At 41.4% G+C, this 22134-nt stretch overlaps 2 protein-coding genes across 2 annotated transcripts; one reads left to right on the forward strand and one right to left on the reverse strand.

The window, feature by feature from the left end:
- Nucleotides 1–6470: 6470 nt before the first annotated feature.
- On the reverse strand, nt 6471–9999 carry LOC119476264 (leucine-rich repeat neuronal protein 4). Its single transcript, XM_037749636.1, has 2 exons — nt 9842–9999; nt 6471–9040 (listed from the first exon to the last, which is right to left on the reverse strand). The coding sequence occupies exon 2, from the start codon at nt 9030–9032 to the stop codon at nt 8298–8300; it is 735 nt and encodes a 244-aa protein (XP_037605564.1). The 5' UTR covers nt 9033–9040; nt 9842–9999; the 3' UTR covers nt 6471–8297.
- Nucleotides 10000–14469: 4470 nt separating this feature from the next.
- si:ch1073-224n8.1 (zinc finger protein 16-like) lies at nt 14470–21092 on the forward strand. Its single transcript, XM_037748947.1, has 2 exons — nt 14470–15485; nt 17402–21092. Exons 1-2 carry the CDS (start codon nt 14789–14791, stop codon nt 18340–18342), a joined length of 1638 nt encoding a protein of 545 aa, XP_037604875.1. The 5' UTR covers nt 14470–14788; the 3' UTR covers nt 18343–21092.
- The last annotated feature ends 1042 nt before the right edge of the window (nt 21093–22134 follow it).

Genomic DNA, 22134 nt, shown 5'->3' on the forward strand with positions numbered 1-22134 from the left:
TACTCCGGACCGGCTGAGAAGAGCGGGGAGCTGGAACAATGCAGCCTCTCTGGGAAAACTGCTTAACCTCACAGGGTTAAATACAGCTACCGGCTCCATGTCCCTGCAGGTTTCCTACACTCTTAAAGATTCAGCTGACGGCACCTGAGCAGGAAGCCTTTTATAAGCTTAATCAAAACAATGCAATGGTCACACAGAGAATGCATACATGCCGATTCTAAATATGTATGCATATTTTTCTTTCCTATGCAGCCAGCTAGTTCATCAAGATAATATTATGCAGGAAAATAAGCCTAAAGAAGTGGAGAAAATGTGTGTTTTTTTTCCTGTTACAAAGATACATGTTGTGATACATCTTCTTTCAACATGTACTGTCAAGTGTTATAATGTTCTCCACTGTAATAATGAAATGTTCTCCATCTGTTAGGACCTGAGTACATGCAGGTTTCTGCAGGCAGGCCCCTGCTTGAAAATGACATGCCCCAAAATGAATAGAGTGTATCTGCAACTACAATGTCTATTTGATTCTTCTTGGTATCATAATAAAGGTTACACTTGTGAGATTACTGCACTGTAAGCATCAATATATATGTTACTGGGTATATGTAAATGAAGATGGAACACAGCATAAATGTAATTTCTGCCAAACCAAACTGTACACGTTTAGAGTGAATATCCCTTTGAAATGATGCGGTTGCAGCCCAAAACCTCTAGCAAACCATATCACAACATCTGAACATTACATGTGCACAGACTAATGCTAATAAAGTGAAGCAGAGCAAAGTTGGAGAGGTTTTAGGTACCGTCCTTTGCCATTTGAAATTTTCTCAGGTAACTGTAAAACTAATTTAATTTCATGTCACTATAGGTATAACTGTCAAAGAAAACCATAACTCATTGGTCTATGTGGACATTTCAGGCCTGTATTGAAGACTAATGCATTAGGGATGAGTGCAGAACCACGATTCATCCACCAGATGGAGACAAAGACCGTGTTTACACATTGGAAGGCTGAGGATAGGCTGTTCAATGCTGGAGGAAGGCAGGCAGGCAAACGCTCCTCCGTGCCATGCAAATGAATACAGACGGCTGGAATCGACTCAAAGATGATCCAGAGACATCGGAGTAGCCATTAGCAGCGTTGATACGCCCTCGAACACAACGTTTTGATCTAAAAACAGCAGAGGTAAGATATGATTTATGGTTATGGCTGTATAAAGTGAAGTTTATTTTTTTCTCTTCTTCAGCTGCTGGATCGGTGAGTTTTGGTCGTAGAGTGATAAGACCTTATACCGTTAGAATCTGTGGAGTCTCAGCTTTCATAATAATAATTATTTCTGCGGGTAGCATGAAGTAGCAAAATCGCTAGTACCATTATGCGTGCATGAGCTTTTAGCCGAGCTTCTTCCCGTTATGTGAGTATGCAGGATGATAAACCCTCATTATTTTACTAGGCCTGCAAATCTCCACAGAGATCTTTAATTATTGCACATTGAATAACGGTCATGGCCTACTGCAAAACAAATTGAAAAATATTTTCTTTTAACAAAAATTAATTCAAGAATTTTCTTCTTCTGTTTTCTAAATTAATGAAATTAATTTAATTTTATGACTGGAGTGGATTTTTCTAGTTCGACTGAAAAAGGATGATGAATTTTAATCTGGTATACTGGCCATGGCAAACATCTCCGTGCCCTTTAACATGAGTGTTTTATGCATCCAGATCTATTCTCTAGACACCAGCATACTGAAGTGGATTTTTTTTTTTTGTTCTCTGACGAAAAGGAAAATGTCATGATTCCTGGCCTGTGAAGGCATGTGACGGTTGAAAGAGCAGGCGTGTGAGTGTGTGTTTGTTTGTATGTGTGTGTGACAGTGCTGATGCCAAAGTGATTGATAACTCTCCTCTCCGAGCTAGAGCTCAGTTTCAACCTCCTCAACTCCGTCCTGTATAATGCCAGGTTGCCATGGTTACCCCTTGCTCTTCATACAAGGAAATGGGGAGAAAAAAAAAAAAAGGAAAGATCTTCTCCTCCTCTCCTTTATGAAACGCTCTCGCTGAGCCATCCTGGGGGGTTGAGAGGAGAACGCTGACCTGCCTGTCGAGCAGCGGATGATGCATTTTGGGGGAAAAGAAACAGTGATGGAAAGCAAACATTTAGCTGCTTCTTCAAACACACTTAGGCATACTCACCCCTGCGATGTGGAAATGTGGCTGAGCTGATTACCGCTGCAAACTCATTTTCATCCTTATTAGAGCAACTAATTTCCATTTCCTCTACATTATCACTGAGTGCATGCCACGGGTGGCTTTGAACAGTGCTCTTTGCGATAATGACCTCTAGTGGTTCCTGTGGAAACACATAAAAGTATCTCTGACTCACACTGAACCTGTTCTGAAAGATGTCTGGATGATGAAAGATGTCACACTCTTGGGGTTTTTTTCGACGGCGACGGTGCCAAAAGAAGAAACCGTAATCTAACACACGCCTTGTTGCATTTACATAAATCCCGATCATCCTTCCAGTGACATCAGAGTTACACTTTGAGACAGAAGTTAATCTTTTTATTTACAGAGTCTCGGTTTGAGCCAAGACAGACAGACACAGTCTGAGACATAACAGGAGTAAACAGGATGAGACGCCTGCAGGGTTGGAGGGGATCAGTTTCTACAACCACCCACTTAGACCCAGAGTTTCCTGTGATGGAGGCCACAACATGGCCCAGAGTCCCCTCTGTAAAAAGATGTTTATTTAACTCGGAACGACACCTCGCTGGTTTAGCAAAGACTTCTTTGATTGACATCCTTTCATTTGCTTTGCTTTTTTTAATTCATTATACTGTCTACAAAAAGCTTAGAAAACCAAAGAAGTGGAAACCTTTCTGCATTTGAATAAAAACCAGTATGCATTCAGGACTGTCTAGATCTAATAATGGGCGCTGATGGATGCCTGACCCACTTTGCAGATTTTATGCCCTGTAAAAGCTGACCCCAGCGTGCACAGAACGCAGCCATTAGTGCCCCTGCTGGTGGATTACTAATAATAAAAACTAACATTCATTTTCCCAGCAGCAAATGCAAATTAATTTTTCACGAATAATTAATTGCATGCAGATGAATGGTTGTTTGGAATAGGTACCAGTATAATGTTGTCCAGTTGATGAGATGAACAGAATATTACAGCCTACAATTACATTTCATTGCAGTAAAGCCTCTTTAAGCCGCAGCTGCAAGCTGCTGCCATGAAAATACACTCTGGAAATGAAACTCCTTTTTTAATGTAACTGCATATACGATACTGCGGTAGACAAAATAACACTTTATGAAAAATAGTTTAATTTAGCAAAAGCTGCTACAGAAGAGGGTCAAATTAGGTCGCAAATTAGCATTTTTTAACTCACTTTATCCATCAAATTACTGAAGGTTATTCTCAGCTACAACAGTATCTCTGTTATCTCAGTTTTTCTGTTCATGCTGTTGTGATTTCTAATAACAATGATTTCTATTGTTAGATTAAAAATAAACAAAACAGTACATACTTGATTATTTTAATTTATACCACTTTCCACTTCACTGAGTGGAATTTTACAGCAATAAACTTCAGATTCAGATTTTGCACATCTGCCTTATTATTTAATTATCTTGTAGAATATGAGTCTTTGTTATAAATTACCCAAACGATATAAAATAATTATAATTACCTCCATGTCCGCTAGCTACAATGTCAAAATGCTGCTTCCATGTTAAATTAATAATATAAAACACTGACAGGGGCGACTATATACACATAATGAGTACTTTTTCTTATGATACTTTAAGTACATTTTGCTGAATGTTTTGGCATCATTGGGCATAAATTCCATAATAAACTTTCAGCATATTGTAATTCAAGTGTTCTTAGAGACTTCTGCTCCTCCTCATGGCTCTGTTTTCAGGCTTTAGAAAATATAGCCTGTGACGGGAGATGTTGGCCAATCACAGGTCATTTCAGAGAGAGAGAGCGTTCCTATTGGCTGTGCTCCAGCTTGTGGGTGGTGCTTGGTATTTCCTCAACTGATCTCAACATGGCTGCCGGGTCACAAGCCTTCTCATTTCACAGCTAAACAGTACACTACAAGATGTTTCTGAAAACATTTGAGGAGAGAAATAGGCATTACAGTAACAGAATATTGATTCATATTTGATCAGCGCTGCCTAGTTTGACCATTTGATCCGAGCACCGGAGGGCACCGGAGGGCACCGGAGGACACAGAGGCACATGATTGTTTTCAGATTACCTGTCTCATGCACTACTGTCAGGATATAGCAACCGTTTTATAAAAATAACTTTTTCTTAATCATATTTGCTCCATTTCTACCCGCTGCAGCTCTAAAGGTAAAGGATCTAAATACTTCTCTTACCTCGAATGACTGAATGAAGATCTGTTTGTTTCATGTTGCACTGAAACCTGCTGAGTCTAATATGATTATATTTCTTTTGTATTAATGTCCTTTTCTGCCCTTTAGTGCAGTCAGGCCTCTTCTCTGAGGGTTGAATGTGACCAGCAGAGGGCAATAAGGTGACTTTTCCTCTCCAAGCCTGAGGGCAGTCAACAGAGGCCTTTAAAAGGTAGGCTACCTTTGACACTGATAAAAGCCCTGGATTAGTTAATGTCCCTTAAAAATGTCTAGTGTGCTTCGTGGCTTACGTAAAAATGTTTTATTTGGTAGAGCTAATGAGGTGAATCACTTGTATCAGCATCCTGACTTAATGCAACACCTGCGGGGAAAATCCAAAACTTCATGAATACGCACACAAACATGTCGGGCAGCCGGACGTAGACTACACAAATACTCATTCTTACACAAACACACTCTATCGTCACTGTTAATCACACATTTACAGTAACAGAGGTGGCAGGTAGATACCAACACCCAAGTATTTTCTTGTGAAATAAATCCCGCAACCGGAATTCAACTGATTCGCTGTTTCATATGTGACCTCCTGTAACATGAGTCACCGGGTTTACTGAATGAGACAGCAGTGATTCAACATGACTCCGTGCTGGACAAAACGCTCGGCCTTGCTGATGACCTTGTTGCAAAATTCGCCTGCAGTTACAAAAAAAGCAGAGTCATATCTGAGATTCATCATTTTATCTGTTGCTGTATCTGCTTTGTCTTTCGCTTTGTGATGTTGAAAATGAGAAACAGTTCACAAGAGCAGACACATTACTTCTCCTACGCACATTCTGCACATCCTGCACATCACATCTGTGCTTCTTCCAGATGATCCTCCACTTTCTAACAGCGGAGGCACCCCGCCTGCCTGAGGAGGAGGGTGGTGTGTTTATAGTCATTAGCTCACATTTTATGAGTAGAAATGTAACTAATACATTCATCTTCAAACAAATGTTACCAAAAAACAATCGTAAATGTCAATGATATTCTTACTAAGAACAGCTCCAGTGTATGAAAGCAACGGAGGGCAAATAGTGACACTACATCACTCCTGAGCTCTTAATGTTGAAAATCAAATACCATTGAATTTATAGCATTGAAATATTTAACCTTAAACAGAGTAACTTCAGTGTGAGCCCTAAATCTTGATTTAAATTTGATTGGTGAAATTCAGAGATAAAAATTCAAGATTAAACATTTGCCGCCTCACAGCGAGAGGATCGTTGGTTCAAATCCGGCTTGGGTAGTTTGCATGTTCTCCCCCGTCTCAGCATGGGTTTTCTCTGGGTACTCCGGTTTCCTCCCACAGTCCAAAGACATGCAGGATCATTGTTGACTCTAAATGTCCCGTAGGTGTGAATGTGAGCGTGAATGGTTGTCGGTCTCTGTGTCAGCCCTGTGATAGTCTGGCGACCTGCCCAGGGCGTACCCCGCCATCGCCAAATGATCCTGAACAGGATAAGTGGTTACAGATAATGGATGGATAGATTCAAGCTAGCCAGGATAAAGAATCCAACATCAGGTCATGTTTCAAGTGCAGATGAGAGACTGGAAACCCACACACTTGAATTTTCTCTATTTTGAACTTGAAAATCATCCTCTTGAAATTTCAAAGAGGACGATTCAAACCACATAAATAAAGATGGATAAATATGTCAATGTTATACATTTAGTGTGATTTAAATGTAATTGTTTAGTAGTAGATCAGTTTTACAATCTGGTCTATAAAATTCCAATTATTACGGCAGTTTTTTGCTTCCATACAGGTAGATTATGAGGAAGAGAAAGCGATGCAGTTTACAAACCAAATCTAATTTTCTTTTCACTTATAATGCAGATTTTATGTCTTATATTGAGGTTTTACTATTCTGGGCTCTGCATTCTTATAACCAAAGAGCTCAGAAGCGTTTACACTCCAAGGGCAGCTGCAGAGACAAAGTATGAATGGATACCAGTTTGCACATCGAGAACTTTTGAACTCTGCGTAATAAGTAAATTATGATTCTTTCATGAACATTCAAAAGCATTCCACATTTCTAAAAAAAATAGTTTATTTAAAAAAAGGCAAACCACATTCCTTTTGAAATAAGGTACATAAGTACATGTTGTTCTGGTACCATCAGCAGAACAGCTCTGCTCTGATTGTAGTTCCTGTCAAACTTGCATGGGGTTTAAGTACATTACATGTCGTCAAAAACAGGCTGAAATTGTATGTCCATGTTTTTACATTTCGTCTCATACTGGCCCATTCATGTCAAGATTTCCCTCCCAGTTCGAGAGCGACTGCACCCGGGCTGAATATGTGTCATGAAAGCAACATCTTGAGGCCATTTCAGCGACCGAAACGAACAATCTGTTATGTCTCCAAATTACAGATGTTAGATGACTTCCATGCAGCTCTGTGCGATGTAAGTTGTGCAGTGCAGCTGGAATGAGAAAGACGCCAGGAGCGGTGGAACAACTCAGTGGCAGCAGCAGCAGGAGCAAAAAGGAATTATAACATGGCTGCGAGACATGCAGATGGAGGCTTGAACATGAGATAAACTGGGGGGGGATTTAAATATTGGACTTTCTTCTCTTTTTCATCATGGCAAAAAAAAAAGAAGCCTAAAGCTTCTCTCCAGTTCACTGCTGGATGACTGGAAGTCTCAGCTGGAATGAGACAAGCCTCGCAAAATCCATATCCGCTGAAAAGGCCATTGTATGACAGCTGGAAAAACCAGCACTGAGCTCTCATCCAGTATACGCTGACACAACTTCCGAAGATGGGACAAATGGAAAAAACACACCCATCCCAAGGCTTTTAAATAACCCTTAACATACTGTTCATACACAATAGTTTCAGTTTGTTTCTCTAAACTTGTATCAGTTTAAGGAAACTCTTAACATGTACAAGATCTACGGCAACAAACCAAATGATGTTCATAAATACAGCACATTCACTCTCAGCCCTTAAAACCATAAATCACTCTGTAATTAAATACATAAATCTCTCACAAAGAGTTTCAAAGAAAATATAACATCACCATTCTTTCTACACAGTATGTTCTGACGTGTGCTTCCTGATTAAATTATTCTAGCATGACCACAAATAATATAAAAATATTCAAACTCATTTAAACCTCAGTCAACAATCAGCTGTTGACTCTGGTATAAATCTATTGTTATTTTCATTGCATGTTCCAATGTTGAGTTTAAAATATGCTTTTACTTATTAAGCTAAATAAACTCATTTGATTACTAGACAAATGCACTGACGCAAAGCTGAAAACAAGCCGAGCTCATGAAAGCTGATATTTTGGAGATACATGGTTTTCACAGGACTATGACGGCTGCTGTTAGACAACAGTTTTTTGAGGAATGAACCAACATCTCAAATTCCCTGAAATCAAGGAAAGAATAAATACTTAAATTACCGTACTGGTGGTTTTGCATGTTTTATCCCATTAACTATAATGATCTAAATGAGCAGCTGTAAACAGGGACCACATCCTGAGCGCCGGCACCAAACAGCTCATTTTTGAAATGCAAAAAATTCACATTATCTTTCTTGCAAAATGTGTCTTTGTCTCCTGGGATTCATTTCCAGAAAACATAATAATAAGTGCAATATTTTTCCGCAGCTGGTTTTCAAATCATGGATGTGGGGACTTCCTTTTACAGCCCACCAAGGGGTTCTCAAAAATGACAAACATTACCAGTCAGATATTCATGTGAGATGACGAACCTTGTTTCTTTCCGCATTTTCAAGTATCCTCTCTGTGCATAAAACCTCAGACATTATAATGTACTCACAGTTAATTAACTGCGATGGCGCTTGGAGTCTCGTGGGACGGAGTCTTGCTCTGTTTTCTGCTCACTGTGTCTCAGCTGTGTTGTGCATAGAGATGCTGGCCTCCTGTTTCCTTTGCCTCCTGTGCCTCCAGAGCAGTACGGCCAGCAAGAGGAGCAACAGGAAGCCCAGAGCTCCCCCGATGAGTCCTGCTTTCAGAGGCAGGCTGCTGTCCCCGGGCTGGTACATCAAACAGGACCCCTTGCTGTTTCCAGCATCATTCACTGCAACCACGCAAACCTCTGCGATGTGCTCCACGTCTCCCACTCCGCCACTCCTCCGGTTCTTCCCAAACGTCTGCCTATCTTCCCCCCCTACTGTCACAGCATAAGCTGTGACGTATGAATGAGGTGCACACCACTGAAGAACGACCTCTGACCCGTTCCAGGACACTGACTTCAGGAGGGGAGCCTCTGGAACCACGTTGTGTAAAGTGAACCCTGGACACAAGCAGCCGGTTGAGGCTGCTAGTTCAGCACAGGTGGTCTGAGTCTCGAGACAGGGGTCGTAGACGCACCGATCAGGAGTCCTCCCATGTGGAGACACTCTGTTGTGTGGAGTAAGGGTGACTGGGTCACCATATTGAGTGTAATCGTCTGAGGAAAGCAAAAAGGCCTCGATCGCAAACCCAGGTGGGGTCAGAGGTCCCGTGGGATTCCTCCCTGCAGCTTGTGATGTCGTAGGCAGGGGAGAGTAACCTCTGATGAGAAGCAAGCAAACGATCACCAGGGGAAAAGCGAGGTCCCTGCTGGCAGCCATCGTGCTCTCTGGGAAATCATAGAAAAGTAAATTCCATCAGTTAGTTGGAAAAAACCTGCTTTTTTTGTATAGGAATGAAAAGTATCAGCCCCTTGGGTTTCCAGCAAAATGTACATTCAGAGAGTTTCTGTTTTTTCGTGCATGAAAGAGCCTGAATGAGGACATACAGTTACTTCTCCGCTGATGCTGTTACTTTTAGAGATTATATGACTGCACAGGGAATGAAACAAATGGCTTAAATGTGATAGTGTCTGTATGGAAAATAAAGAAAACCTCCCTAACAAACTGTTTTCTCAAAACCAGAGCACCCTGCTTTTACTCTTGAGTAAGCAAATGACAAAACTGTGGACACTTCATTAGTTGAAATGTATCATTCTGTGGCATGTTTGTCAGTGATTTAAGGCCTTTGTATACAGAGTTGCTAGAAATAATCCTCATTTGTTAAACTTTGGAGGTACTTCACACTAATCTGGCATTCCAGGCGGTATTGCACAACAGGTCCAAATGCCTACACACACCCAAGACTCAGCGCAGCCCTCTCTGCTGGATCCAGTTACAGGAAAGCTGCCTGTTGAGATTTCCACAAGAATCCACCCAAACATACATGAAATATGCTCCGTGGTGGACGTGCATAGAGAGATAACAATGAAGCCCATTCAAAAATCTCCTCAAATAAGTCAAGCATTGAAAACAGAGCAGGAGCCACCGTTGAATACTAATTTACTCTGTGCTCTTTTTTGCCATGGCTGAACTCTCCTCGACTGTGTTAAGAGTGAAAATATGTCCAATATTAAGAGATAAGAACTTACCTGTTGTTTGCAAAAGTTTGTAATCTTTATCAAAATGTGAGTGAGCTCCTCTCTCCTCGTCTTCCCTCCACTTGCTCCCTCTCTTGCTCTCTCCTCCTTTATACGTTTTCCTTCTCCCCAACAATCACCTCCTTCTTTCCACCCTCCCACAATCCCCCCTTATTCCCGACCTCTTCTGCACCAGCTCCCCCTCCCTCCTCGCTAAATGGTTTAGTAATGGGAGTGACTGTTAGTGGTATTACTATAGTCTGCTATTAGTTACATCACTGCTACCTAATGTTCTGGTGACTTGAACCACCATTCCGGTCACATTCCTCGGTGATGTGCAGGTTTTTCAGAGCGTGTCTCACTTGTTAATGAGCTCTTGTTTTCCTTTTAGGGCTGAGGGAAATTGAATGGGATTGGGAAATCTCTGCGTCAGGGTTTTGATTCATTGGAAATGTATCATCCCTGACATATGCCAGTGGCTCCAGACAGCATATCCTATCTTCTCAATCACATAACCTCTCACCTAAATAAAGTGTATGACTCCGAACGCTCCAGCAAGGGTTGTGCAGCTGTTGACCAAAAGGCCGGAAATAAACCTGACTAGACCTGTTCTGGGAATGATTTGTAATGATTGCCATGCTGGTGCTTTTCTTAAGAAAAGTCACAACGTCACAACGAGAAATACTCCACTCAACGCTTCTAGGAAAGAGAAGAACTGAACAAGATGTTCTGATGACGTGACATGTGGGAAAGCAACTTTATGCTACAGCTGTGACCTTAAATCAAACTGTACACTGACATCTCCGCTCTGACTTTGAGATTAGACTGCAGAAAAAGTAGCCAGCTCGTACTGTCCCATACCAGAAGTTCAGTCAGCTCTGACTGAGAAACAACACCTTTATCAACCGTATGTGTCGTATTCCTGCTACAGTATCCAAATTATTGTTCCTCTCCTTCATGTAATTCTGCGACATGTTGACAGGTATAACATCACGAATAATTCCCCAAAATAGACGACTGATTACTTTTATTTCTTACATCATTATTGTATATTTTCTTCCTGTCTTGTATGAGATGATGTCTGTGGGTAGGTGAATGTGTTTTGGTTCTGAGTACATACAGTACAGGGACGAGTGTGGGTGTGTACGTGTGAAGGAGATGCATATATTTGCATGTAGGAATGTGGGTTTGTTTATGTATTGTGCAATACGGGTTTTGTTTGTGTATTATATCCGAGTTTAATACTGAAAAACATGCAATGCTTTATTTCATGATGTTTATGGTAAAGCGAGTCTGTAGAGTTCATAGGAACATAGATGGTGTGACAGGCAATACGAGCGAGTCGCTGAGTAAGACATATTTCTGTTTTGACTCTGGAAGAGACACTAAGTCAAGCAGATGGTAACTGTTAGACGGTTTGTTACATAATCCCACAATGCACTGTCCCTCTTTGCCACGGACCACGTCACTTTTCCCCCAACCCCTGTGTGGCTGGGATGGGTCTGCTTTCCTCATCAGAAACGGGTGCGTTTATGGCTAATATTATTTTGTATATATTAAATGGAATCACCCCAAATGAATACATGGTGCTGTCATAGTTAGATTGGCAGAATAAATAGCATTTATTTATAGTTAACATGCACAGTAAGATATGATCATGGCAATTCATTGGCTCAATAATGCAAATTTCACAATTTAATGGGCCAGTAAATCATTAATTGACATTTTTACAGGAAAACAACAACACAAAGTGCCAGCTTTGTCCCACAGACTCCCTGAATGAGGCAAGTGTGATCCATAAAACTAGAATTAACTAGATTTTTCTTTACTTAGTTCACTTTTTAAAAAACAAAATGTTATTTCATCTGTAAAAGATTCCAGCTGCTGATGAACAGATGCAGGAATGAGACTCTGCAACACACTTTTTCAATTATGAATAATGCAGCCAGTATTCAGTGGACTGCATTGCCTAATGATTCACATCATCTCTCTGAACAAACAACAATAACTTAAATCAAACATGTTAAAGTGCTCCGTATTTTCATGTTTGTATGGAGTCATTCCGATGGGAGATGTTTAATGTAGGGCTTGACTCACTATCAGTCACTATTAAAGCAGTCTACAGTGCCTCCTAGAGCCTGAAATTATGAGAGGCAGCACTGTGCATATATGAATATGGGTGTATCAAGCAAACAGCCAGACTAGCTCTGTGTCTTTTCAGTTACACAACTGGGTGTGGTGACGGTAATTAGTTGTCATTTTGGATTACACTGTGACATTGGGCGGTTCATCTGCAAAGCATCAGAAAGTTCATGATAGCCTACGTTTGGCCAGTTTCACAGCATCCTGTAATCACAGGACCTTGTGGAGTAAATCAGAGTTTGTTTAACCCTCCGAGAGGTCGATGACCTGCGGGGGACTTTACATTTTGAACCCTGGAAGTATAATTTTAGATTGAAAAGAGAAAAACTCCCCAAATGGCTGCAGCACTGCCCTAAAGTTTGGACCACATTTCACCCTGAGAAATAACTTGCAGGCTGATAAATCGGATGCATATTAAACATGCACACTAACTCAACTAAGAAAAAAGAACAAATTAATACATGGAGTCAAGCTTGAATAAAAGACACAAGTGACTATCACGACTTCTGATTTTATTAATTTATTTGAATGTATTTTATTGAAATATTAATTATCGTAACACCGAGTAATTTTTTATTTTTATTAAGTCATTTCTAAAATGTTTCATTCATTCCTGTTTTTATTGCCGAATTATATATCAACCTCTTGAACCCTGTAGCGTCTGACTCAGGCCCCTGCTCAGAAATGATGTATCTAAAATTAATAATAGATAATAATTATAATACATTTATTTATTTAGCACTTCTCAAAACAGATGTTACAAATTGCTTCACAAGACAATAAAAGCAGATAAATAAAGTAATAAAAAAAAGTAGTAAAATAAATATGGTAACTGCTAAAACAGAACATCACAGAACATAATAATACATGCTCTGTACAGATGCTTTACCACATTGATAGAGTCTGCAACTACAAGGTCTATTTGAATAATCTTGGTGGTATCATAATAAAGGTAACACTTGTGGGATTTCTGCAAAGATGTAAACATCAGTATATATGTTACTGGGTTCATGTAAATGAAGATGAACACAGAATAAAGGAAAGTTTTAATTTCCATCTTACAAAACTGTACATTTTTGAAATGAATATCCTTTTGGAATGAGGCAGTTGCAGCCCAAAGCCTCTCGCAAACCATCTCACAACATCTGAACATTACCTGTGCACAGACTGATCAAGACTAGATTAATACCCCCCAGGTGGGCACTGAAGCTCATAAACATGTAAACCACCTGCTCCATGCCCATTTGGCCATTAGCCAATCTATACAGGGCATTGCTGCTGGCTCACCAATCACCACTTCCTCATCCATCTCACCAACTAAACAATCAATAGTGAGACCTTTTCTTTTTTTTTGGAAACAACTTTTATTTCATTCTGATTGAAGAAGTGTTGTGACATTAAAAAAAGCATTTTTTCTCTCTCATGGAGGGCCCTTTTGTATGACAGAGTATTAGGGCCACATTAAGGGAAAAAAATCTGAGATTTTATCACGAGAACAAAGTCATAACTTTACGAGAAAAAAAGTCTTAATATTACGAGAATAAAGTCGTAACTTTGCGAGAAAAAAAGTAGTTTAATTGTTTTATTATTCAAAAGATTAATGAATTTACAAACAGTAAGGCAAAAATCATTACAATAACAAAGTTTTCATCCTCAAAACTGAGCAGATACCACAATAGACATAAATATATATATATTTTTTAAATCTTATTTATTTCTGAACCATCATTCCCTGTGTAGATATGTTAATATACCTTATTTTGTCTAGGGAGTGGCCTGTGTTGAATATCTGTGAATAATATTATTTTTCTTAAATAAAAATATTATTAAAAAAACAATAGACATAAAACATGACATAAAAAGAAAAAAATAATAAATAATTAATTAATTAAAAAAAAGCATGACATAAATAAAACAAAGTAAAAAAAAAAATAAAAAAGGTGCTATTATAATGAAACTCAACTCTAAGTTAAGTGCCAGAAATCAAAATATGCGAAAGATCTCTATCTATTTCTTGAAAATGATCAGACCCTATAACTAACCATCGCTTAAGCCTACCTCCTCAGTCATCTGGGGGAAACTGATCGGACTGAATATCAGAAGAATCATTTAAAGGGACTGTTTGTAACTTCTTACATGTATAAATCACCCGGGTCGGTGTCACCATACAAACAACTATTTAACATGTGCACACATGAAAGATGAGATTGAATAATATTTAAAGGAGATTAGACTTGGTCATTTGAAAAGTGTATGTGAATGTGGGGTTTACAAAGCAAATTCTATTATTTATGAGACAATGCAAAAAAAAAAAAAAAAACTTGTTAACATGCAAGATTTAGTAGAAACAAAAAAATGGCTAGGTATACAAAAGGTGATTTAAAAAAAAAAAAAGGAAAACTATGGTTTCTATAAGTAATGCTCTGCTGAAGCTAATAAAACTCCCTTCAAGTCAACACCCAGGGTTCACTGAACACGTGCACACACAGAGCTTCTTTGTTGACGTCATCTCTGTGCTACAGTACTTGACATCATCTCTGTGAGACAGGCCTCAGCGCACAGTATCCTGCAGGCTGCAGATGAGATGAGGTGAGTCGCTGCTGAAGATATCAAACTCTCTGAGCAAGAACACACAGCCTTTAATATCTCCTTTAAACCCACGCAGCACGTGTCTCCTCCAGAGTGCTGGTGCATGCTGCAGAGAGAGTTTGACTGACTGCTGCTGTTAGTTATAAACAAGCTATCAGGCTAATGGTAGCTGGCTGCAGTTAGGCCTGCAGAGAGAGAGTCGCATCACATCACAGCTACTCTAACATCATGACTTCCAGGAGGACAGGCTATGCTGGCAGCATGGATCCATCTCCTTCAAACAGTGGAAACCGCAAACAGAGCATCATCAACATCCCAGAGAGGACAGTGGAGTCCTGCTATGAGAGGAAACCAGACAAGGCTGCTTATGGAGCTCTGCAGGGCAACATGACAGTCACATCTCTGAAGTCACGCCTCGCTCCAACCATCCAGACTGCCATGTCTGCAGCTGTGGACACCCTGCTGGGAGAAGTGGTGCTGGTCCTCAATGAGACCCAACAGGAGCTGCTGCACAAGGAGCAGGAGAATGAGAGACTCAAAGTGCGCCTGGAGGTGTCAGAGAGGGAGCTGAAGACCTTACAGGAGTGTCTGTGCAGTGCTCAGAAGCTCATAGACCAGCTCCAGATCTCCTACACAGGCCCTCAGTCTATCAGTCAGTCTGTCTTTGCTCCATCTCTGTCTTCCATGGCTTCAATGTCTTCAGGTTTGGACCGGGACCACCAGAACGCCAGGAATGTGAACGGAGCCGGCGTGGACTTGGGTGGTCTGGGTGGCTCTGTGGATGATTCGCTTCACGGGTTCGAGCCCAGAGATGACTACAAGATGTGCCAGCTGTCAATCCAACCAGATGGTTCTGTGACCAACCACGCTCTGGACTCCTTCGCTTCCAACACGTCTCACATGTGCTCCGATTCCAGCAGACCAGGTAGATATACAATGTGGACTGTGTGTGTTATAGGTATGTCACGGAACCAGAAATCTAGTAGTCGATACCAATGCCAGGGAATTTACACGAGTCTTGATACCAAATTCGATACCACGGTAAAAACAAAACGGTGCTGTTACGGCATTCCTCTTCTTCCTTCATTTCACGGCAGATGAGAACACTTGTAAGCGTATACTGCCCCCATTAGATTCAGAAGAATCGCATCTCCGGTACCTCCTCCGGTACCAAATGACGAAAATGAGTACTGTCACATTTTTTTAATTTCGGTACCGAGTTGGTAAATTCGGTTCTCGTGACTTCCCTAGTCACGGTACCAGAAATCTAGTAGTCGACACCAATACCAGAGAATTTCCACGCTTCTCGTTACCAAATTCGATACCACGGTAAAAACAAAACGACAACAACAGTAAATCCCATGTGATTCAACACGTACTCTTTTATTAAAAACATTTGAACATTACAAAAAACAGAGGCATGTAGCCTTTAAGTCCATCCATCCATCTTCAACCGCTTATCCGGGGTCGGGTCGTGGGGGCAACAGCTCCAGCAGGGGACCCCAAACTTCCCTTTCCCGGGCCACATTAACCAGCTCTGACTGATCCCGAGGCGTTCCCAGGCCAGTGTGGAGATAATCTCTCTACCTAGTCCTCGGTCTTCCCCGTGGCCTCCTCCCAGCTGGTCGTGCCTGGAACACCTCCCTAGAGAGGCGCCCAGGGGGGCATCCTCACGAGATGCCCGAACCACCTCTGCTGGCTCCTTTCAACGCAAAGGAACAGCGGCTCTACTCCGAGTCCCTCACAGATGACTGAGCATCTCACCCTATCTCTAAGGGAGACGCAGCCACCCTCCTGAGAAAACCCATTTCAGCCGCTTGTACTCGCGATCTAGTTCTTTCGGTCATCACCCAGCCCTCATGACCAAAGGTGAGAGTAGGAACAAAGATTGACCGGTAGATCGAGAGCTTTGCCTTCCGGCTCAGCTCTCTTTTCGTCACAACAGTGCGGTAAAGCGAATGTAATACCGCCCCTGCTCTCCAATTCTCCGGCCAATCTCACGTTCCATTGTCCCCTCACTCGCGAACAAAACCTCGAGGAAATGTAGCCTTTAAGTAATAAATAAAATTAATTGATCCATTTTGTTCATTATGGCGTATCAGCGGCATGCTATCAATTGATAGTTAGACGACGGATGCTACATACTGACCGTGAAAGCATCTGGTCCATCAGCTTGGACTAGTAGGAGCAGAAGGCAGAGGATTTGTTGTCGAAGTGAAAAGCAAACGCACCTATTTGGCAATATTCCACATTTAATCCCAAAGCCAAAGGGAACCATAACGTTAATGAGGTAATCACCGCGAGGCAGATGGAGCCGTCACAGCCAGTGTGCACAGAGCAGCGACGCCAGGTAGACACCAGCAGCGGAGTCCCGCAGCAAAAGCGCTACCAGAGAGGCCAGATACACTGCCACCCGACAGAAGATCGGAGTCAGAGCTCTGCACATATTGACAGTAATCTTTCTTGTAAAATGTCCGGCGTAATCGGTGACACCGGTGATGACACAAGTTTATTAAAAAAAAAAAAAATTAAAATTTTCCTCACTGTCACATCACTACCAATGACCATCACAGGCATCGTACAGTACCTTCGGTAATGTAGAAAAAGAGTACCGTCACTTTTTTAGAATTTTGGCCTCGACTTGGTACCGAAGTATCGGTTGTGACATCCCTACTGTGTTATACTTTACATTCTGGGTTTCCTTTGATTGTGACTCTGTGGCTGTGTGTTGGAGCAAATTAATCAATAACTCACTTTTAAATGGACATATGGATACATATTTGTGTTTTGTTATAGTAATGCTTCTACGGTAACCATCTGCATGTTTTGATTTGTCTTTAGATGAGAGGCAGTCTCAGGGACCAGGTGGAGCATCCAGGTTTGAGATTAAAGAGGAGCAGGGATCAGGCTCTGGTCAGCCCGGCAGGAAGGAGCCTGGATTGCGTAATGACAACAGAGTCGGGGATGGCGACCTTGGCTATGTTCAAGTTGGAGGAGAGGGAGTTTCCCAGCGTTCCTTTACTCACCCCTTGCGTCACCAAAGACCTGTGCGAGAATGCGGCGATGCCTTGCAGCAGGGCGGGCTTGATGGACAGAAACAGTTGGCTAGGACTGCTGGAGCCGGGAGAGTAGACAGTGTTTCACCGGGCAGGGCAGAGGACTCGGCAGGACCTTCGGCCTCTGACACAGTAGTGGACCCCGCTGCAGATCGGCCTCATCACTGCTTGGAGTGCGGAAAGACCTTCCGTCTGATCTCCAGCCTGAAGAAGCACATCCGCATCCACACCGGGGAGAAGCCCTACCCGTGTGGAGTCTGTGGCCGTCGCTTCCGCGAGTCAGGCGCGCTCAAAACCCACCTGCGCATACACACCGGGGAGAAGCCATACTCTTGCTCCGAGTGTGGAAACTGCTTTCGCCACTTGGACGGTTTGCGCAAGCACAGGCGCACGCACACTGGAGAGAAACCCTACGTGTGTGCCATCTGTGGGAAACGCCTTAGCCGCCTGCAGCACCTCAAACACCACCAGCTCATCCACACCGGAGAGAGGCCGTGCTGCTGCCCCTTCTGCAACCGCAGCTTCAAAGAGCCCGCAGCGCTGCGGAAACACATCCGTACGCACCGGGAGGAAGGCGGTCACATGGGGATTACTGCCAGTGAGGACACGGACCCAGACGCCATGGACGACATTAACAACCTCCACCCAGCAGCTCCGTCACCTCAGATGAGGTTTGGGGAGTGGGGAGCTGAGGAGGATGACAGCTCGGTGGTGGACTGTGTGTAGGGCATGATTAAAGGAGTAACTGTTGGTATTCTCACCACGAAACATACTCCGGGTTAAAAACATGGAATAAAGTGTTATAGTAGTTTGAAAACATGATGGATAAGGTCATCTCTGTTCCATGCTGTTGAGGAATGAGGCTTCATATAACCCTAGCCTTGGAGCTTTGTTTATATTTTGCATCTTAGATGTAAAACTAAAACATCCACTGTACATTCTGCAACTATTTTTTCCAGACATTCATCAAGCAGCAGCAGTAGCGTACAGGTTGTTCTTGGCACAGGGAGTTGCGGGCTTGCTAACTTCCTGGCAATAAATTGGGAAATTGATGGCTGAAGTGGACAAGAGCTGATTCCTCACTTTAAAAATATAAGTGCCTTGAACACTCCCTCAACCATCAACTGAGTCACTGCTGCTGCTGTTCAGACATAGCTCCCACCTGGATGTTAGTCAATATAATTTTGTTACGTTATGACTGATCTGAGTTTTTTATAGTTTCACACATTAGAGAGATTGGATTTGCTGGTAGATTATCTTCAGTTACTAATTAGCAATGCTTTTGCCAACATACTGAGCTGCTCAAATAAGGCCTGCGCAATTATTAATCAAAATTTTATTGAAATTGCAATATGTCCTACAGCAATTTTTAAATTGCAAGAGGCTCAGTATTTGTTAGAGGCGAAATGTATGTCGAAATACCATTTTTAAATTAAATATTGTGGTGCTGCAGAGATGTCCTGGCGTTCACATCATATTCCACAGACTTATGAAAACATATTTGTTTGCTAGATCCCTGCAAAAATCACACCATAATCAATTGAAATTGCAATATCAATCAAAATTAAGCGAAATTAGATATTTTTTCAAAATTGTTCAGCCCTAGCTCAAATAGATGGAAATGGATCCACAGGGCTGGTTCATGCTTCATGTGAGGACAGACATGCAGGAGTACAGACCATGTGCATTATGTAGCTAGGCATTATTGACTAAACCAAATATTGCAGTATTTTTGTTTTACTTTTTTAATCTTGATTAAGTGATAATATTTGAGTGCGGGTGCCTTTTACACAGAATTTGTTAATTCAATTAAATGGTCAGTCAGTCAGGTTAATATTGTGGATGACCATAGTCCATAGTATGGGCATCTTCATTTCACTCAGCTGGAACAGCCAATCAAACGGTTTCAAAAATCCCAGACAATATCTGCCTCCTATTATGATATCAATGTTAAACTGACTCCCGGCTCTACCTCGGTATACACCCTCGCTGTGCTGCTGGTCTTATTTGTTCTGCTAAGCCTGGATGGAGGTATTATAGCACTGTAACGTTGTTGATGGTGCATAATAGGGCAGTCATAGACTAAATTATTCATCTGTTTACTTATAGCCATCTGGTTTCCTCCCCTAATAGATACAGTTGAGAAAAAATATTTGTTTCCAATAATTGTCCTGCTACAAGTGGATGCAGTTGCATTGGAAAAATCTGGTGCTTATGAGGGACCAAAGCACATTTGTGAATATAAATCATTTTAATGCTACAGATGTCACCACCATTTTCAAGTAATAATTAATGACTGCAAAAATACCATTCCTAGTGGAGTCATCAAATTTAAGAGGGGAGCGTGGCTTTGCAGTCAACCCCCAAACGGCTACATTTACACCGTCGTGTGTGTCTTCATGAAGCATGAACTAGTTTCACTCTTCAGTCGACCGTGTGCCATTCTGAAGCCCTGCTCGGCTCTACTCTCTTATCTCTTCCTGTCTCTCTGCAGAGCTCTCATCGGTTACACAATCGTAAAGCTGAAGTTATTTGTGTCAAGAATATCTAAGTTTGAAGATGAATTTATCTGTTCAGTCGTTTGAAGAGGGCTCAGTCAGTTGGCATCAGCATGCACCCAGATCAACAGCTTAAACATTACTTTACTGTTTCTTGATTTGATAATCATCTCTCTCTTATAGACCATATCTTAGCATTCCGTTTTTTGTTCAAGCTGCTACTGTTTGTCTAGAAAGTTTTTCCTTTTCTGGACTTGTATTATTGTAACCAACCAGTCCCCAGCAATTACCAGCGGACAGATTTTGGTGCTTGCATGTGCATATCTGTTCCTCCGCTGGCATCGATTGCCTCCCGGCTGTTTCTGTACATAAGAATGTAGTTTTAGCCATTTTATCTGGATTAATGAGGGTTAACATTTGTGGAAAAGTTAATGTGCAACAACGACTTTTTAAAAAAAACAAAAACGTAACGTGCTTTGAAAACATCAGTATGCGGACATGCAATGTAATTACATATAACCTTATTAAAAATTCTTCCTGATGTTCTTCCTGATGTGACACGACTGATGCATCAGGGTTAACAGCAGAGCATTAATCTTCTCAGCCTCTTGAGCTATACTGTAGGTCTCTGGTGTCATTTATACTACTATACCGATCTCCATGTAACTATTCTATGTACATTTACAAGTGTTTTTAAAGGCACTCAAAATGTTAAATATCTGTTACTGTATACCCCAAATACAATTTGCCAAGGTAGTCTTGACCCCTGATAATCATATTTATTGTTTTTTGTATTACATACAGAGGGGGCCTTTGCATGTAGGTTTAAACCGAAAAGGCATTCTTCCTTAAAAAGTCAGTGTTAAATGTAAAATCATGAAAATTTTTTATGCATCTGTGTTCAACATATATTCCCCCACATCACATTCATCATGTTACCTGCTGTAAAAGTTACTATATTAAAGGGCCTTGTTTATACTTCTGTGGTTGTTTTTCCATATATGAAATTAAGAAGAGGTTCCTTTTTTAATTATAATCGCAGTAAAACTATTAACAGGATTGACAATGCGACGAGTAGTTGAAAGCTAAAGCCACGCATACATCCTAATTTTAGATCATCCCCGTCTGTTTATCCCAGCGCTATCACTTCAGTTTCATTCAGTTCCTTTCATTGTATCATGACAGGAAAAAACGCATTATCCCTGGAGGAGAGTTTTCACTCTGACTGAAACGTTGCCAAGCAGTTTGTGTAGGTGCTGTTGACACGCCCAAGCACTGGTCTCAAATAACACCTCTTACTCTCCTCCCGATGCTGAGTAATCACAGCTATGTTCATACACACAAACTGCTATTTGAGGTGGCTTTCGGTATGATTACAGGAAACTGTAGTTGAACTTTTTGTTGTTGTTGTTTCTGTTTTTTTGTAAATGCACCCTTTCCGGTGTTGTTTTGACAAATCTATTGTGATTGTTACAATGCTTGTGTAATGTATAGTGAATGATATTTTCTAATCTTATACAAGACTGTTGTAATGGTTCGTATTGCTGTGATGTCTTTGTTAGTGTTTCAGTGTTAAAGGCCTAGACACACCAACCCGACATCAAAGAACTAGCAGCGACAAAGGCCGACTGTTGAGTCGCCTCGCGTCGCCTTTGTCTTGGCCAAAAAGTTGCACTCAAACACACCGCAAAAACTACAGCCGACGGCCGACTACCAAGTACACCCTGCGCCTGCGTGACATGAAATAACTCTCCATACCGGTAGGTAATGGTAGTCTGTATTCGGCATTCAAAAAAGGAAACCGGAATGCGGATATACAAGCCGTTATGATATGTACATGAAACAAAGCGGCGTTTTCTGACCATTTTCACACCACTCTCACTCACCACTTAGCTTCATTCCAGACGGTCATGTCATTGTGAAAATATCCGTGTGTTGGAATGATCAGATGAGATGAAGATGAAAAATGTGAAGAGTCTTCTGTGTGTGGTTTTCTCACTTCTGTTTCTCTTCTTGCACT

The sequence above is a fragment of the Sebastes umbrosus genome, chromosome 17 (genome assembly GCF_015220745.1).
Source record: "Sebastes umbrosus isolate fSebUmb1 chromosome 17, fSebUmb1.pri, whole genome shotgun sequence".
Taxonomy (NCBI): Eukaryota; Metazoa; Chordata; class Actinopteri; order Perciformes; family Sebastidae; genus Sebastes; species Sebastes umbrosus.

Bases quoted from the DNA above. Each gene is read 5' to 3' on its own strand.
- LOC119476264 (XM_037749636.1), bottom strand. From the start codon at position 9,032: ATGGCTGCCAGCAGGGACCTCGCTTTTCCCCTGGTGATCGTTTGCTTG.
- si:ch1073-224n8.1 (XM_037748947.1), top strand. From the start codon at position 14,789: ATGACTTCCAGGAGGACAGGCTATGCTGGCAGCATGGATCCATCTCCT. The intron at 15,486-17,401 runs GTAGATATACAA...ATTTGTCTTTAG, and splicing joins CTCCGATTCCAGCAGACCAG to ATGAGAGGCAGTCTCAGGGA.